This window comes from Nyctereutes procyonoides, unplaced genomic scaffold (genome assembly GCF_905146905.1).
Source record: "Nyctereutes procyonoides isolate TBG_1078 unplaced genomic scaffold, NYPRO_anot_genome, whole genome shotgun sequence".
Lineage (NCBI taxonomy): Eukaryota > Metazoa > Chordata > Mammalia > Carnivora > Canidae > Nyctereutes > Nyctereutes procyonoides.
In genome coordinates, this window is record NW_026575121.1 from 52120880 (window position 1) to 52134058 (window position 13179).

The 13179-nt window shown below is 42.7% G+C and overlaps 1 protein-coding gene across 3 annotated transcripts in view; it reads left to right on the forward strand.

Annotated features, from left to right (window-relative positions):
- Positions 1-205: 205 nt before the first annotated feature.
- The window catches only part of TPP2 (tripeptidyl peptidase 2), a 67606-nt gene continuing 54632 nt past the window's right edge, over positions 206-13179 (forward strand). For all 3 annotated transcript variants that reach the window (XM_055335911.1, XM_055335912.1, XM_055335913.1), the window contains exons 1-2: positions 206-448; positions 7348-7476. In XM_055335911.1, coding sequence (XP_055191886.1) covers positions 284-448; positions 7348-7476 — 294 coding nt within the window. In that variant the 5' untranslated portion in view covers positions 206-283. The remainder of the gene's footprint in view (positions 449-7347; positions 7477-13179) is intronic.

A 13179-nucleotide genomic window follows, 5' to 3' on the forward strand; every position in this document is an offset into this window, starting at 1 on the left:
CGAGTCCCCAGACTCCCCAGACTCCCCAGACTCCGCCTCCTTCCTTGCGGCCCGGGCGACACTCCGGCCCGGCCCCGGAGAGCGGCGCCTTTGGCTTACGTCGCGGGACGTGATTGGCCGCCTCCCCCTGGCGGGCCGCGATTGGCCGGCGTCCGGCCCCGCCCCCCGCCCCCCGCCCCCGCCCCCGCCCCCGCCCAGGCCCGCGGCCGCCCGGGTGTCCTCGCGCCGCCCGTCCGCGCGCAGCCTGGCAGTTTGCCTCTTCCTCGTCCTCCGGCCTGCGTCCATGGCCACCGCCGCGGCCGAGGAGCCCTTCCCCTTCCACGGCCTTCTGCCCAAGAAAGAGACCGGGGCTGCCTCCTTCCTCTGTCGCTACCCGGAGTATGACGGGCGGGGGGTGCTCATCGCAGTCCTGGACACGGGGGTCGACCCCGGGGCTCCGGGCATGCAGGTGCGGCAGCCGCCGAGGGCCCGGGCGCGGGCGCGGGGGCGCGGGGGCGCGGGCTGGCGGGCCGGCCGGGGGCGCGGAGGGGAGCGGCCGCGGAGCCCCGCAGGCCGAAGCCCGCGGTGCGGCCGAGCGGGAGCCGGCTCCGGCCGGAGGCGGGCGCGGGGCTCGGCCCGGGCAGCCCTCCCGGCCCAGACAAAAGCGGCTGGCCTGGCGCGGCTGGCCTGGCGCGGCTGGCCTGGAGCGGCTGGCCGGGGCGCCTGGGTCCGCCTTTGGCCCCGAATCCCCTTCCTGCCCCGGTGCGGCCGGGCCCGGGCCCTCGGGCGCCTTCCCCCGCAGCTCCCTCGTGGCTCGGGCACCGGCCCCTGCCTGCGGTTTTCAAGCGCGGATTTTTGCCTTTTTTATTACGGGTGGGGGTGGGGAGGAAGCAGGAAAGGGGCAAATGACCTCTCGGAACTTCATTTTGGCTGCTGTCGTCGGGGAGGTTTGGTTTTGGGGAGAATCTGCCCTTCACATGAAAGCCGGGTTTCAAGAAGATAACTCGGTCAACTTCCGGAATTGTTTCCTCTGCTAGTTTTACGTGTTCTATTTTTAAGCCATCTTCTGCAGTGTGACTTGTTTAGGGTCATTGAAACGCTTGGTTTCGTCTTTGTTTTACATAAGAACCCAATTTAGGTTGTTTTTGGCGAACTCTTCAAGAGGCTTTATGAAATGAGGCTTCTGTGGTTTGTTGTTGTTCGTATGTTTCTTTTTTTTTTTTTTTTTTTTAGCCTCAAGGTGTAAGGCAACATACTTTAATCACGAGTTTAAAAAATTCATTAATTTTGCCATAGGCACCTTGGAAATCTTTAAAGTACTGTACCCAAAGGTGACTTTAAAAGATGTGTGTCTCTTGCTTAAAAGTATTCTAAAAGTCTTCAGAGTTTGACTTTTGTGAATTTCGCCTTAGCCTATTACTGAAATAACAGCCCTAAAATGTCACCATTGTTGAGGATGCGTCTCTTAAAAATCTAATCTGGCTAATCCTGTCGTGCGCTGCTCTCTTCCTTTTGTGAGCCCTTCCGCTGTGTTTCTTACCCTCCTTTCTACACCAGATGCTGGTGTTGAATGATTCTCTTCCTCCCCCAAGTACCCTCTGGCCTTTGGATCTTTTATTGTACACTTGCTCTCTTAATTGAGGTGGCGCTCTCCGAGGTTAGGATGCCTTGGGGGCAAAAAGGGAACCGGTCTGTCTCTCTGTGCTGCATCCCTCCAGGAGGCTTGCTTCCCCCTGTGAATTCTTCAGCAGCACTTTGGAGTACAACACACCTCAGGCTGGCAGAGCCAGACAGCCGTGGTGAATCAGAATAGCAAGTGATGTGTCCCTTCCTGGTACCTCTAGTGGTAACGGCTGTTGTATTAATAACTCTGAAGACTTACAACAGTGACAGCTATCACCTCATTGAGGCTTTATTACACGGTAGTAATGGTTTCCATGCTGTTGTAGTGTATGTTTACTTTTTATAGGGATAAGTGGGAGGAGAACAGCTGGGGTAAGTGTTTACTGGCTCCTTTTTTGTCAGGATAATAAAAGGATCAGGAGGGTTTGGAGGAGTACTGTCTCAGTAAAAATGCTTTTGTAGAACTTCCCAGTCTGCTTCACTTATTGTTCCATTTCTCTCTGCAAAGTAACAGCAGTTATGCCACAGTGTTGCTAGGAAAATTGAGAAAATTATTTACATGTGACTTTTTAAAGGGCTCAAGAAAAGTGGTAAGTAAACACAAATTTTTTTTTTTTTTTGGAGCAGGTTTATTTAGAAGTTTATGCTGGGATTTAAATCAAATGAAGGATAAATATGTGTTAGATATTTGGGGTTTTTTGTTTAAGATTTTATGTATTTATTCACAAGAGACGCAGAGAGGGAAGCAGGCTTTGTGTGGGGAGCCCGATGTGGGACTCGATCCCAGGACTCCAGGATCACACCCTGGGCCTAAGGCTCAACCGCTGAGCCACCCAGGCTTCCCACATTAGACATTTCCTGCTTTAGCAAATAACTTTGTAGATCTATGTATACGTCATTAAGATAAGAAGGTAGATAGAAATAAAAAGGAAGGAAAGAAAGAAAAAAGGAGGCCAAAGTGGACCTTTGGAAAGCCAGTGGGGGTCTGCAAAGGCACAAATGAACACTTGGGAGAAGGCAGTAGAGTGTCATTCTATGATTGCTTTGGGCCCAGTGCTCTTCGGTGACAGCTGCCTGGGCTTATTATAAGTAGAGGGTGGGCAGATGAGAGGAGTAATAAGTACATAATGATTGTGTCTTTCCTCAGCAAATATCCAGGCACCTACCAGGTGCCTAAGGTTGAGTAAAAGATGTCCATCTGCAAGTGTCACCACGGTTGTTGGGGGGGGGGAGGGGGGAGTGTGTGTGTGGGGCGGTCAGTGAGACCTGGCCTCGGGGCCTGGATGGGACTTTTGCACTGGACCTGGAAAGAATATGCAGTAGCCAGTTGGTTTCCTGCCACCAATCTTCCTTTTGCTCCATCCTGCACATTGTCCAGTTATTTTCCTTAAAGCAAGAAAGAAAGCAAACACCTATAACACCCTTGTTTAATACAAAACTTTTAAAATGTTGATGTCCTAGTTGCCTTTGCATAAAAATTCTGAAATTTGAATTTTGTGTGGCCCTGCACATCCAGCTTGACCTCTACGTGGTGCTTTGGTTCTCATTGTCCCCTCATCACTTCTGTCCACCACGCCACTGTTAACCCTTTGCTTCCTCCTTGGACATTCCGCCCTTTCCACTCATCTACATTTGAGGCCTTTCCTCAACACATAAGTTAATCTGCCTGCGAGCCTTCCACCATCACCTGTAAACTCCTGGTTAATCCTTTAAGACCCACCTGGGTCTTGACCCTATTAGCTTTTGGGATATCTGCTGATTTAATTCGGACCCCCAGCATATATTTACATGTGGGTGCCTGCCATTGTATTAGGATCTGAGGGTTCAAGATGAATAAGGCCCAATTCTTACCAACAATTATTGGGTGCTTTCTTTCCTTTTTGCTCTCATAGCAATGTGTTCAGATCCCCCATAGCACCTAAAATGTTTCATTTCAATATTTCTGTTACCTAACCTTTTTTTTCTGTCAAAGTTAAAATTCTTTGACAGCATGTATCCAGATTGATTTTGTACGAGATATGCTTATAACATTAAATATTTTTGCGGAGTGGAAAAAAGTGTATATGTGTGTACAATGTATGTAATTTCCTCGTGGAGAAAAAATGGTTTTGGGAAGGTTACAAGCAGTTCTATAAAAATTTTTCTATTTTTACATTCACTAAAATAAGTACAATAAGTAAATTATATATATATATATATATATATATATATATATATATGTAATTGGTTGGTAATATTAGGTGCTGTGGAGTTGATTGTGACTTTTATTACCTTTCCCTTGGCTAGTCTTCCTGAATTCCCCCAAGCTGGGTTTTATGTTCTATATGATTTCATAGATACTGTCCTGACCTTTTTTATTTATTGTCCTATGTTGCAGTTATCGCTTTACTAACTTGTTTGCCAGTTAGATTGTAAGCTTTCTGAAAGCACAGCCTGATTTGTTCATCAGTCAGGTTCTGATGGCAGACTATTCTGAGGATAATAGTCACTTAATAGTATTTGCTTATGAAATATCTTCCCTTGCTTAAAAGAATACTTTCAAGTAAATACTTATACATTCAGTTTGTTTTGTTTAGGATAATTTAAAATTCTCCTCCCCACTTTCTTCTGATCCTCTAATGTTTAATGACTAGCTCACTGCCCTCACCAGCTCCCCAACCATAATCAATTCAGTGGAAACACAAAGTAACTCAGATTCTTGCATTTGGAGAAAACTTTTGGGAGATTTCTGTTTTGTCCAGCCAGCATAGCCCTGTAAGCCCTTCTCCGTGCCCCACCGCGATACACAGGGTTCATTTCCTTAGCTGTACTAACAACTCTGTTAGTGGCTCAGTCCCTCTTTGCCGTGTAATGTACTCGCCCTCTCATCCCCCCGCAAAGGTGAGGGATTTCATTCTGATGGTAGCAGTTCAGTTTCCTTCTCCCAAAGCTCCACTGCAAAATCCTCGGGCTGGTTTGCCTTCTTTAAACCTCTTCTTCCTAACCCCAAACTCCCTCTTCTGTCTTACTGTCTCCTGTGGAGTGGTTGCCTTTACCTAATGGTGAAGAAAGAGGTACAGAGATAGAAAACTGCATATATACGAATTTTTAATGTAGGAGAGATACTAATAAGTAAAGCTTGTGGCAATAGTAGATGTAAATAAGTCACTAAATCCCGTTAGGCTTTCTTCCTTTGCTCACACACTGATAATGAGGTTTTTAATGAGGGATCTATGTCTGGCTTGTTAGTGATCTCTCGTGATTCTTGATCTCAAGTCACTGAAGTTGTTTGCTTATTGAATAAGAAGGTAAAGATACATGATTATGCTCTTAGTGCTGTGGCCTAGCTTTTCAAATTACATGCTTATTTGGGTTGATTTTTTTTAATGTTATTTTCTTAAATTCTTAGTACATGGTTTAGCTAGTTTTAATTTTATAGGGGAGTATTAGCTTCCTCTTATTTCCATTTTTTATTTTGGATTTTCTTACATTTTCCTTCATGATTTTATTTCTAAAAATAAAAGATATATGTACTGAATTAGCCAATCCCTTCAAAATCAGTAACTGATTTAAGTTTTATCATAGTCTTATCAGAGTTTGGTATGACTTCTACCGTAATTTTTTTTTTACCTTGATTTTGAGTCTCCTGAATATATTACTTAATTACTAGTGTAGGCATCTAGCTTAAAAATTACTGTACATTAAAGAAAAACCAAACAGCTGTGCCTGGAAGACCTTTCTGGCCCCTGGTGCTCCTATGGCAACGTTAAACTGGAGTAAGATTTTGGGTCCATCAAGAACCCCCTTGCTTCTGCCTCGTAAAGAAGAACATGTGCACCTTTGTTTCGTCCACATGGTGACTTTCCCTCTCCCCCACTTTGGTAACTTAACTGTGGAGCTTTGAGGACACTGCGTGCAGTTGGGGATGGGTAGGGGAAGCTATGCCTGAGAAGACACAGAAAGGGACACTAAGCTTGATCTTAGAGAGAGTGTGAGTTATCCAGATGGAAAAGGAGTTGGAAGACCTTGTGCTTTTGTGACACTCTTGGTATTTCTTATATTACATTTTTTTCCCTTGATGGGAGGGGTCTTCTTTTTTCAGTCATCTTTGTGTCTTTGTGCCTGATTTCTTGCTAATAATTCAGTACATATATCTTGAATGCTAGAGATTCCCTTTGCAAAGCTAGCCTAGAAAGATCCCATAAATGGTTTTTCCAACAAAAGCAGTGTGAAGATACAATACTGCTGTAGCTATCAGCATGGCCCAAATGAAAATGTGTGGTCTGGCCCAAAAACCATGCCTTAGGAAAAATCGCTCTTAATGCTGAGTAACTTAGTCTCAGATTATTCAGTCGTTAAATATGTGTTGAGTACCAACCAGACACTGCTAGGTTTGGGGGAATTTGGTGAGTTAATTAGACATAGCCCTTCTCTTTAGTAATGGTGCTTATCTTCTAATAATGGAAATAGATCAAGAATCAGCTGTGTAATTACAAATTCTGTGAAGGAAACAAGGTACAGTGAGGAAGAATAAGGTTCAGGTTTAGGACCATAGAAGAGGTCATTAGGGAGACCTTTCTGAAGGGGTGACATTTTAGTAGAAAACTGAAAGATGAGATTGGGATGTCTATGAAACAGCTGAAAGATGATTCCAAGCGGGAGGGCTGTGTACAATGTTGTGAGGCAGGGAAAAGTTTGACACATGGCAGAAATTGAAAGGCCAGTGTGGTACAGGACCATATGTGGCAGTGCCGGGTCACGCAAAGGCGTTTGTAGCAAGTGCGTTGGGATCCGTTGCACGGTGCCACATGGAAAACTGGCACATAGTACAGCTTGTTTTATTCTTTTGGTGGGGGCCAGGAATGGGCCCTGGGAGACCTGATAGGAGCATCAGCATTAGGAAGGCAAGGGATGCTGGTGGGAGGAGAGTCAGTATAGTGGTGGTGAAAATCAAGGGGAGAAGATGGACTTGAACTGCATTTTAGAGGTAGAATGAAGACAACTTCCTGACAGATTTGATGCAAGGAATCGATGCAAGGAGTAAACTAGAAATTAAAGAATCAGAGAAGGACTTTTAACCTGGTTTGAGCAACTGGGTATGTATCAGTTCCTGAGATGGCAAAGCCTAGCGAGAACTAAGTTTGAATGTTAAGTTTGAACTTTGGACTCACTGAATGTGAGTGCTAGTGTGGCATCCTATAATTACATGGTAATGCATGCTTCCTCCCTCAGGTTTTGTGCTTGTCCAGCCCAAAGTTCACCTTCTTCAGAACTTTTCTCAGATGTTACCCTCAGTGAAATCTTTCTTGACCGACCTAGTTAAAGTTGAAACCCCCACACTACCTCTTTCTTCTGCTTAATTTTTCTCCATGGTAATTATCACCATCTGGCAAGTTATAGTTTATTCACTGAGTAGAACAGAAGATCTATGAGATCAGGGACTTCTGTGTCTTGATCATCATTATGTGTGTTCCCAGTACCTAAAACAGAGTGGCCTATAGTAAATGCTTAGTAAATATTTATTAACTGAATATATAAGATCACTTGAAGGATTTTGTGGTGTTTTCCATGACTAAATTTTTCATATGTATCTGTCCCTCTTTTTGGCTTAAAACAATTCAATTTTCTTTTTAAAATGAATGCAGATTTTATAGGATATTTTAGGTAGGTATATGTGTGTGCACATATATGGAGGTTGGCATTGCTTTTCTAAGGACTAAAAAATTAAATCTGTGATTTATATTTTAATTATCTCTTTACTTTTAGGTTACAACTGATGGAAAACCAAAAATCATTGATATCATTGATACAACAGGAAGTGGTGATGTGAATACTGCTACAGTAGTAGAGCCCAAAGATGGTGAGATCGTCGGTCTTTCAGGAAGAGTGCTCAAGGTTAGAACTTTTATCTTTTTATCAAAAAATTTTTTTCCTTTTTTTATACTGGTTGCCTCAAAGCACCTAATGTTTGTTACATTTGGTGGTAGGTTATTCATTACCTGTTGCTCTTTAACAGATTACCCTCGAAACTTCATGTTTTAAAATAACAAACACTTTTTATCTCACAGTTTCGGTGAGTCTATAATCTGGGTGTGACTTAGCTGGGTGCCTCTGTTTAAGAGCTCTCCTGATCTTGCTGTTGGCCAGGGCTGTGGTTTCATCCAAAGGCTCAGTCTGAGTGAGGAAGGGGATTCTGTTCTCAGCTAACTTGCTCAATTGGTTATTGATAGGCTTCAGTTCTTCTCCATGGGGCTGTGTCATACTGTATCCCTGTGTTCCCTCCAGGTGACTAATCCAAGAGAGAGTGCCCAAGGTGGAGGCCATGGTCTTTGTACAAATTAATCTTGGAATTGACATCCCATCACTTCTGCCATTTTGTTTTCAGTTGAAATGAACCATGAAATCCAGCACATGCTTAAGAGAAACGGGATTTTACTAATATCAGGAATACCGGGAGGTTGGGGGTCATTAGGGGCCGTCTTAGAAAAATTCAGCTGTGGTGTTTGTTTGTTTGATAGTGAGCTTAAAATTGGGATGTATTTTTCAATGTGGTTTCAAATTCTAAAAATTTCAAGTTTTGGATAGAAAGGCAGGGAAAGTGACCAGACTGTAGTTTTGTCTTCATCTTTCCCTGTCCCTTTGGGAACTTGTAACATGAAACATTTAGGCTTTAATAATTTGGACTTAAGTGACTGGCTTTGTGTTACTCTGTGTTGGTAGAAAGACCTTGGTAGAAAGTTAAACTAACATGAAAAATGATAAGAATAGGGATCCCTGGGTGGCGCAGCGGTTTGGCGCCTGCCTTTGGCCCAGGGCGCGATCCTGGAGACCCAGGATCGAATCCCACGTCAGGCTCCCAGTGCATGGAGCCTGCTTCTCCCTCTGCCTGTGTCTCTGCCTCTCTCTCTCTCTCTCTCTGTGACTATCATAAATTAAAAAAAAAAAAATGATAAGAATACTAAAAGCAGTTGGTGAGGTGTTAGCTAATTAGCTCCTTACAATGGCAAGAACTTGATTGTGATTTAGTACTCTTTATCTTTTAAACTAATAAGCAGAATTAGTTTGGAAGATGAATTTATGTTTATGTCTAAAAAGCTGTATTGAACTCTACCCATCTTCTGTCTGAATCATGTTTAGGTGTTGTCTTCTAGCTAAGATTGTTGTGGCATTGTATTAGTTTTCTCTGCTACGTAATGAGTTAACACAAAATTAGCAGCTTAAAGCCACATAGATTCCTGTGTTTTTTTATCTTACTGTTTCCATAGGTCAGGAATCTGGCATGGCTTTTGGTGGCTCTCTGTTCAGTATCTCATGAGACTGTAATCAGGTGTTGGTTGGAGCTGTGGTCTCATCTGAGGCTTGGTATCCTCTTCCAAGTTCACATGGTTGTTGGAAGGACTCATTTTTCTTGCAACTGTAGAGCTCACAGCAGCTTGCTTCTAGGCCAGCAGGAGAATCTCTTTGACCTTTGGGATGGCCCCAGTCTCTCTCTCTCTTTTTTTTTTTTTAATTTTTATTTATTTATGACAGTCACAGAGAGAGAGAGAGAGGCAGAGACCCAGGCAGAGGGAGAAGCAGGCTCCATGCACCGGGAGCCCGACGTGGGATTCGATCCCGGGTCTCTAGGATCGCGCCCCGGGCCAAAGACAGGCGCCAAACCACTGCGCCACCCAGGGATCCCCCCAGTCTCTCTTTTAAGGAGCTCACTTGATTATGTCACAAGGGTAATGTCCTTTTTTATTAAAAAGATAGATTAGAGACCTTAATTGTACCTGTAAAATCCCTTCACCTTTCCTATATTACTCACCATATCACGATCACAGGGGCAATAGTCAGAGGCCCTGCCTTCAATAAGGGGAGAAGAATATACAATGGCCTGGGTCATCCTTAGAATCTGCCTACATACAGGCAGACAGGAGGCATTATCATCCAGGTTTTGCTTCCTTTTCCATGTGTTAGGGACTGAATTGTTTGACCCAAAAATCACATGTTGAAGCCCGAAGACCCTCACGATGGGATTAGTCCATGCTTTCTTTCTGCCTTGGGAGGATGCAGTGAGAAAGCTGCACCTACAAGTCAGGAAGAGTCTTCCTGGAACCTGACCATGCTGGTACCCTAGTCTCATGCCCAGCCTTCAAAACTTTGTGAGAAAATAAATTTCTGATGTTTGTGGTATTTTCCACCCAGTCTATTTTATTTTCTTACAGGGCCCAAGCTAAGACACTGTGTGTCTTAAAAAAAAAAAAAAAAAAGGTTGTAAACTGGAGGGAAATGAGTTTTCTGTACATTTGAATTACTCTAAGGTTTTGCCTATCTTCCCCAAGTTGACACCTTGTTATTTAGAGTATATTTCAGAGAGACACATGGGGTTCCTATGAGTTACATTGCTCTGGGAAACTAGGGAATACTCCTACTAAGTCCTGCAGATTTAGAATCCTGTAAAGTATTGTCCTCAATTGTTTATGTTAAGCAGCTATAGTAGCCCCCGCTAGATAAACCACATGGACTGATAATATCACTGGTGCTCAAAGGTAGAATTACATATACCATATATATGCTGTGAAATGAGATCAGAAAATTAATAGTTTGATATTTAAATCTTTTCTCAATTTGGTGACATACTTCTTTAGCTCTAAAATATTCTCTACCCATCAATATAGTGGGGGGTTTTAATTTTATTTTTAACTGTATACAATATGTCTTCATAGTTTAAAAAGACAAATAACTTCTTCAAGGCTTCTAACAGGAAAAACTAAGTTGCTTGTCCTACCTCTCCCTTTTGCCACCAATTGCCACTCACCAAAAGATTAGTCTTTAATATTACAGTATCTTCGAAGTTTTAAGTAACATCCTATTATTTTTTTTCTTGAACTTGTATGTGATTTGAGACTTTGTCTGTAGAATTAGCACTGTGGAAGAAGAGGGTTTACCTTTCATGTCCTTCATCTGAGTTGTCTGGTGTTGTCTCAGGTTACTTCCTCCCACTGTTTTTGCTGTTCTTTTGTCTGGAACTCCTGTTCATTGGACATTGGACCTCTTGAGTTGATCTTCAATTTATCTTTCTTTCTTTCTTTCTTTCTTTCTTTCTTTCTTTCTTTCTTTCTTTCTTTCTTTCTTTTTCTTTCTTCTTTCTTTCTTTTTAAGATTATTTATTTGAGATAGTGTGAGTGGGGGAGCAGAGTGGGGGGAAGAAGCAGGCTTCTCACTGAGCAGAGAGCCTGATGCTGGGCTCGATCCCAGGACCCTTTGATCATGACCTGGGCCAAAGGCAGAGAGGCTTAACCGCCTGAGCTACTACCCATGTGCCCCAATCTTCCAATTTTCTTTTGTTTTTCCACCTTTTCTTCGTTGCTTTTGTTTTTTTCCTTTCTGAAAGATTTGTAAGATTTCTCAATATTCTTTTCTAGCCCTTGTCTTGAATGTTACATTTTGCCTATTATTTTTTAAATGCAGTTCTGTTCATGTTGACTCAGCATATTTTTGTGTCATGTGTGCAACATTTTATCTGTGAGGATATTGTCTAAAATTTTTCTAGTTTCTTCTTTTTACTCACCTTCTTCTTCTTCCCATTCTCCCTTCCCCTTTCCCTTCTCTTCCTTTTTTCTTCACCTCCTCCCTCTTCCCTTTCTCTTCCTCTTTTCTCCCTTCCTTCTGCTCTGCTTTCTACTTGAGAGTTTTCCGCAAGGTATCTAGCTGTCTTGGCTGTCCTTTGTTTAGGAAGGCACATAAAGGTGATGGAAGTGCTCTCTGCTTGGGCAGGGTCTTGGAGTGAGGGCAATGATGCTGTCATGGCCGACTCAAAGGTGTCAGTGTATGGCATACCTTTTCCCATAGGGATGCTCAGTTACCTCCAAGAGGATCTTAGCGTATTTGGCCTGGGCTTTGAGGCAAGAGAAAGAGAAACCTGTCCATGTTCAGGGGCTTACACCTAGTGCCTGGGGGGATCTTTTGCAGACTCTTCTCTATGTCTCACCCCTCCCCTCTACTATGTGAACCTCTCTAGAAAGCTAACATTTCAACATCCCTCTGTTTCAACGTCTAGTTGCCTGGCTGGTCAGGTTTGGGCAGAATGTGGGATGGGGGTCAGGATTTTACAGATTTTCCACCAGTCTTTGATGTTAGCTTCCTTCTCCTTCTGTACATGGGACATAACCGCATACATGTTCAGCTAATTTTTTTTCAAGGATGTACCAATGTTCAGAAATTTTACCGCGCTCATTAAAAAGAAAGATGTTATTAGTTGCTGGGATTTGGCTAGCTGGATCTGAACTGTTGAGCACACAGTTTTTGGACAGCAACATACTGAGGTGTTCAGATTTCTTTGACTTAACCATGCTTTACGGTGAATTAAACATCTGTATTTCAGCTTCTTCAAAATAGCCTATAAACTGTTAATGGTTAATGTCTTACTCTTCTCCCAGTTTAAGATGAACTGCTAATTAAGTGCTTTGAACATTCCAGTAATCTCATTCTCTAAGGAGGCTATTCCTAGGCTGTTCAGTTACTTTGCCCGGTGACACTCCCATGAACAGATAGAAGCAAAAAAGTGAACAGAAGTTCAAAATCTTTTATGGTGAAACGTACAGACATAAAGGAAAGAGCATAAAACACATATGTACAGCTTGATGAATAAAGTGAATGCCATTTTACCCACTGCCCAGATGAGACCAAGAATATTGTCATACCTCCGAAGTTTCCTGTTCTCCCAGATCACAACCTACTTTGACGTTTGTGATAATCACTTCTGTGCTTTGCTTTATAGGTTTTACCACCTCTGTGTGGATACATGAAAAATATTGTGCAGTTTTGCCTATTTGAGAACTTTATTTGATCTCATTTATGTATCATTTTACATGAGGTGCTTGCAAGATTCCTACCATTCAGCCATGATGTTGCAAGTAGTAATGACTTGTTTAATTTCATTGCTATGCAAGATGCCATGGTTCGTATGTACCACATTCTGTCCGTTCTACTGCTGATGAACAGTTGTTTCCAGTTTGGGAGTCACTAACAGCTCTTTAGAGAACATCCTTTTGTCCATATCTTGTGCACATATGTATAGATAATTCCAGGATGTGTACCTGGGAGTGGAATTGCTGAGTCATAGAGATACAGCGTGACCAGGTGATACCAAACAGTATTTACACTAAATATTTGCCAACTATTTGCACTAAAATGCATTTCCACTAGCAGTGTGTAAGAATCGTAATAGTCGCATGGGTAACACTTGATATTTTTAGGCTTTTTAATCTTTGCAAGTATGGTGGGAATCTAGATGTATCACGTTGTGGTTTTAATTTGCGTTTTTTAAATTATTAATGCCATTGAGCAGCTTTTTCTGTATTGTTAGACATTTGGATTTCCTCTTTTGTGAAGTGCCTGTTCAAGTCTGTTTGCCCTCTTCGTCCCACTGCTGAGTTGTCTTGTGTCTCACTAATTTGTAGGTATCCGTTACACATTCTAAGTACCTGTCCTCTGATGAGATGTGTCAAGTGTCTTTTCCCATTCTGTACATCTATCTTCACTTGTGGTGTCTTTTGATAAGTAGAAGTCCTTAAATTTAATGTGTTTGGATATTAGACTTTGCCTTTTTGATTA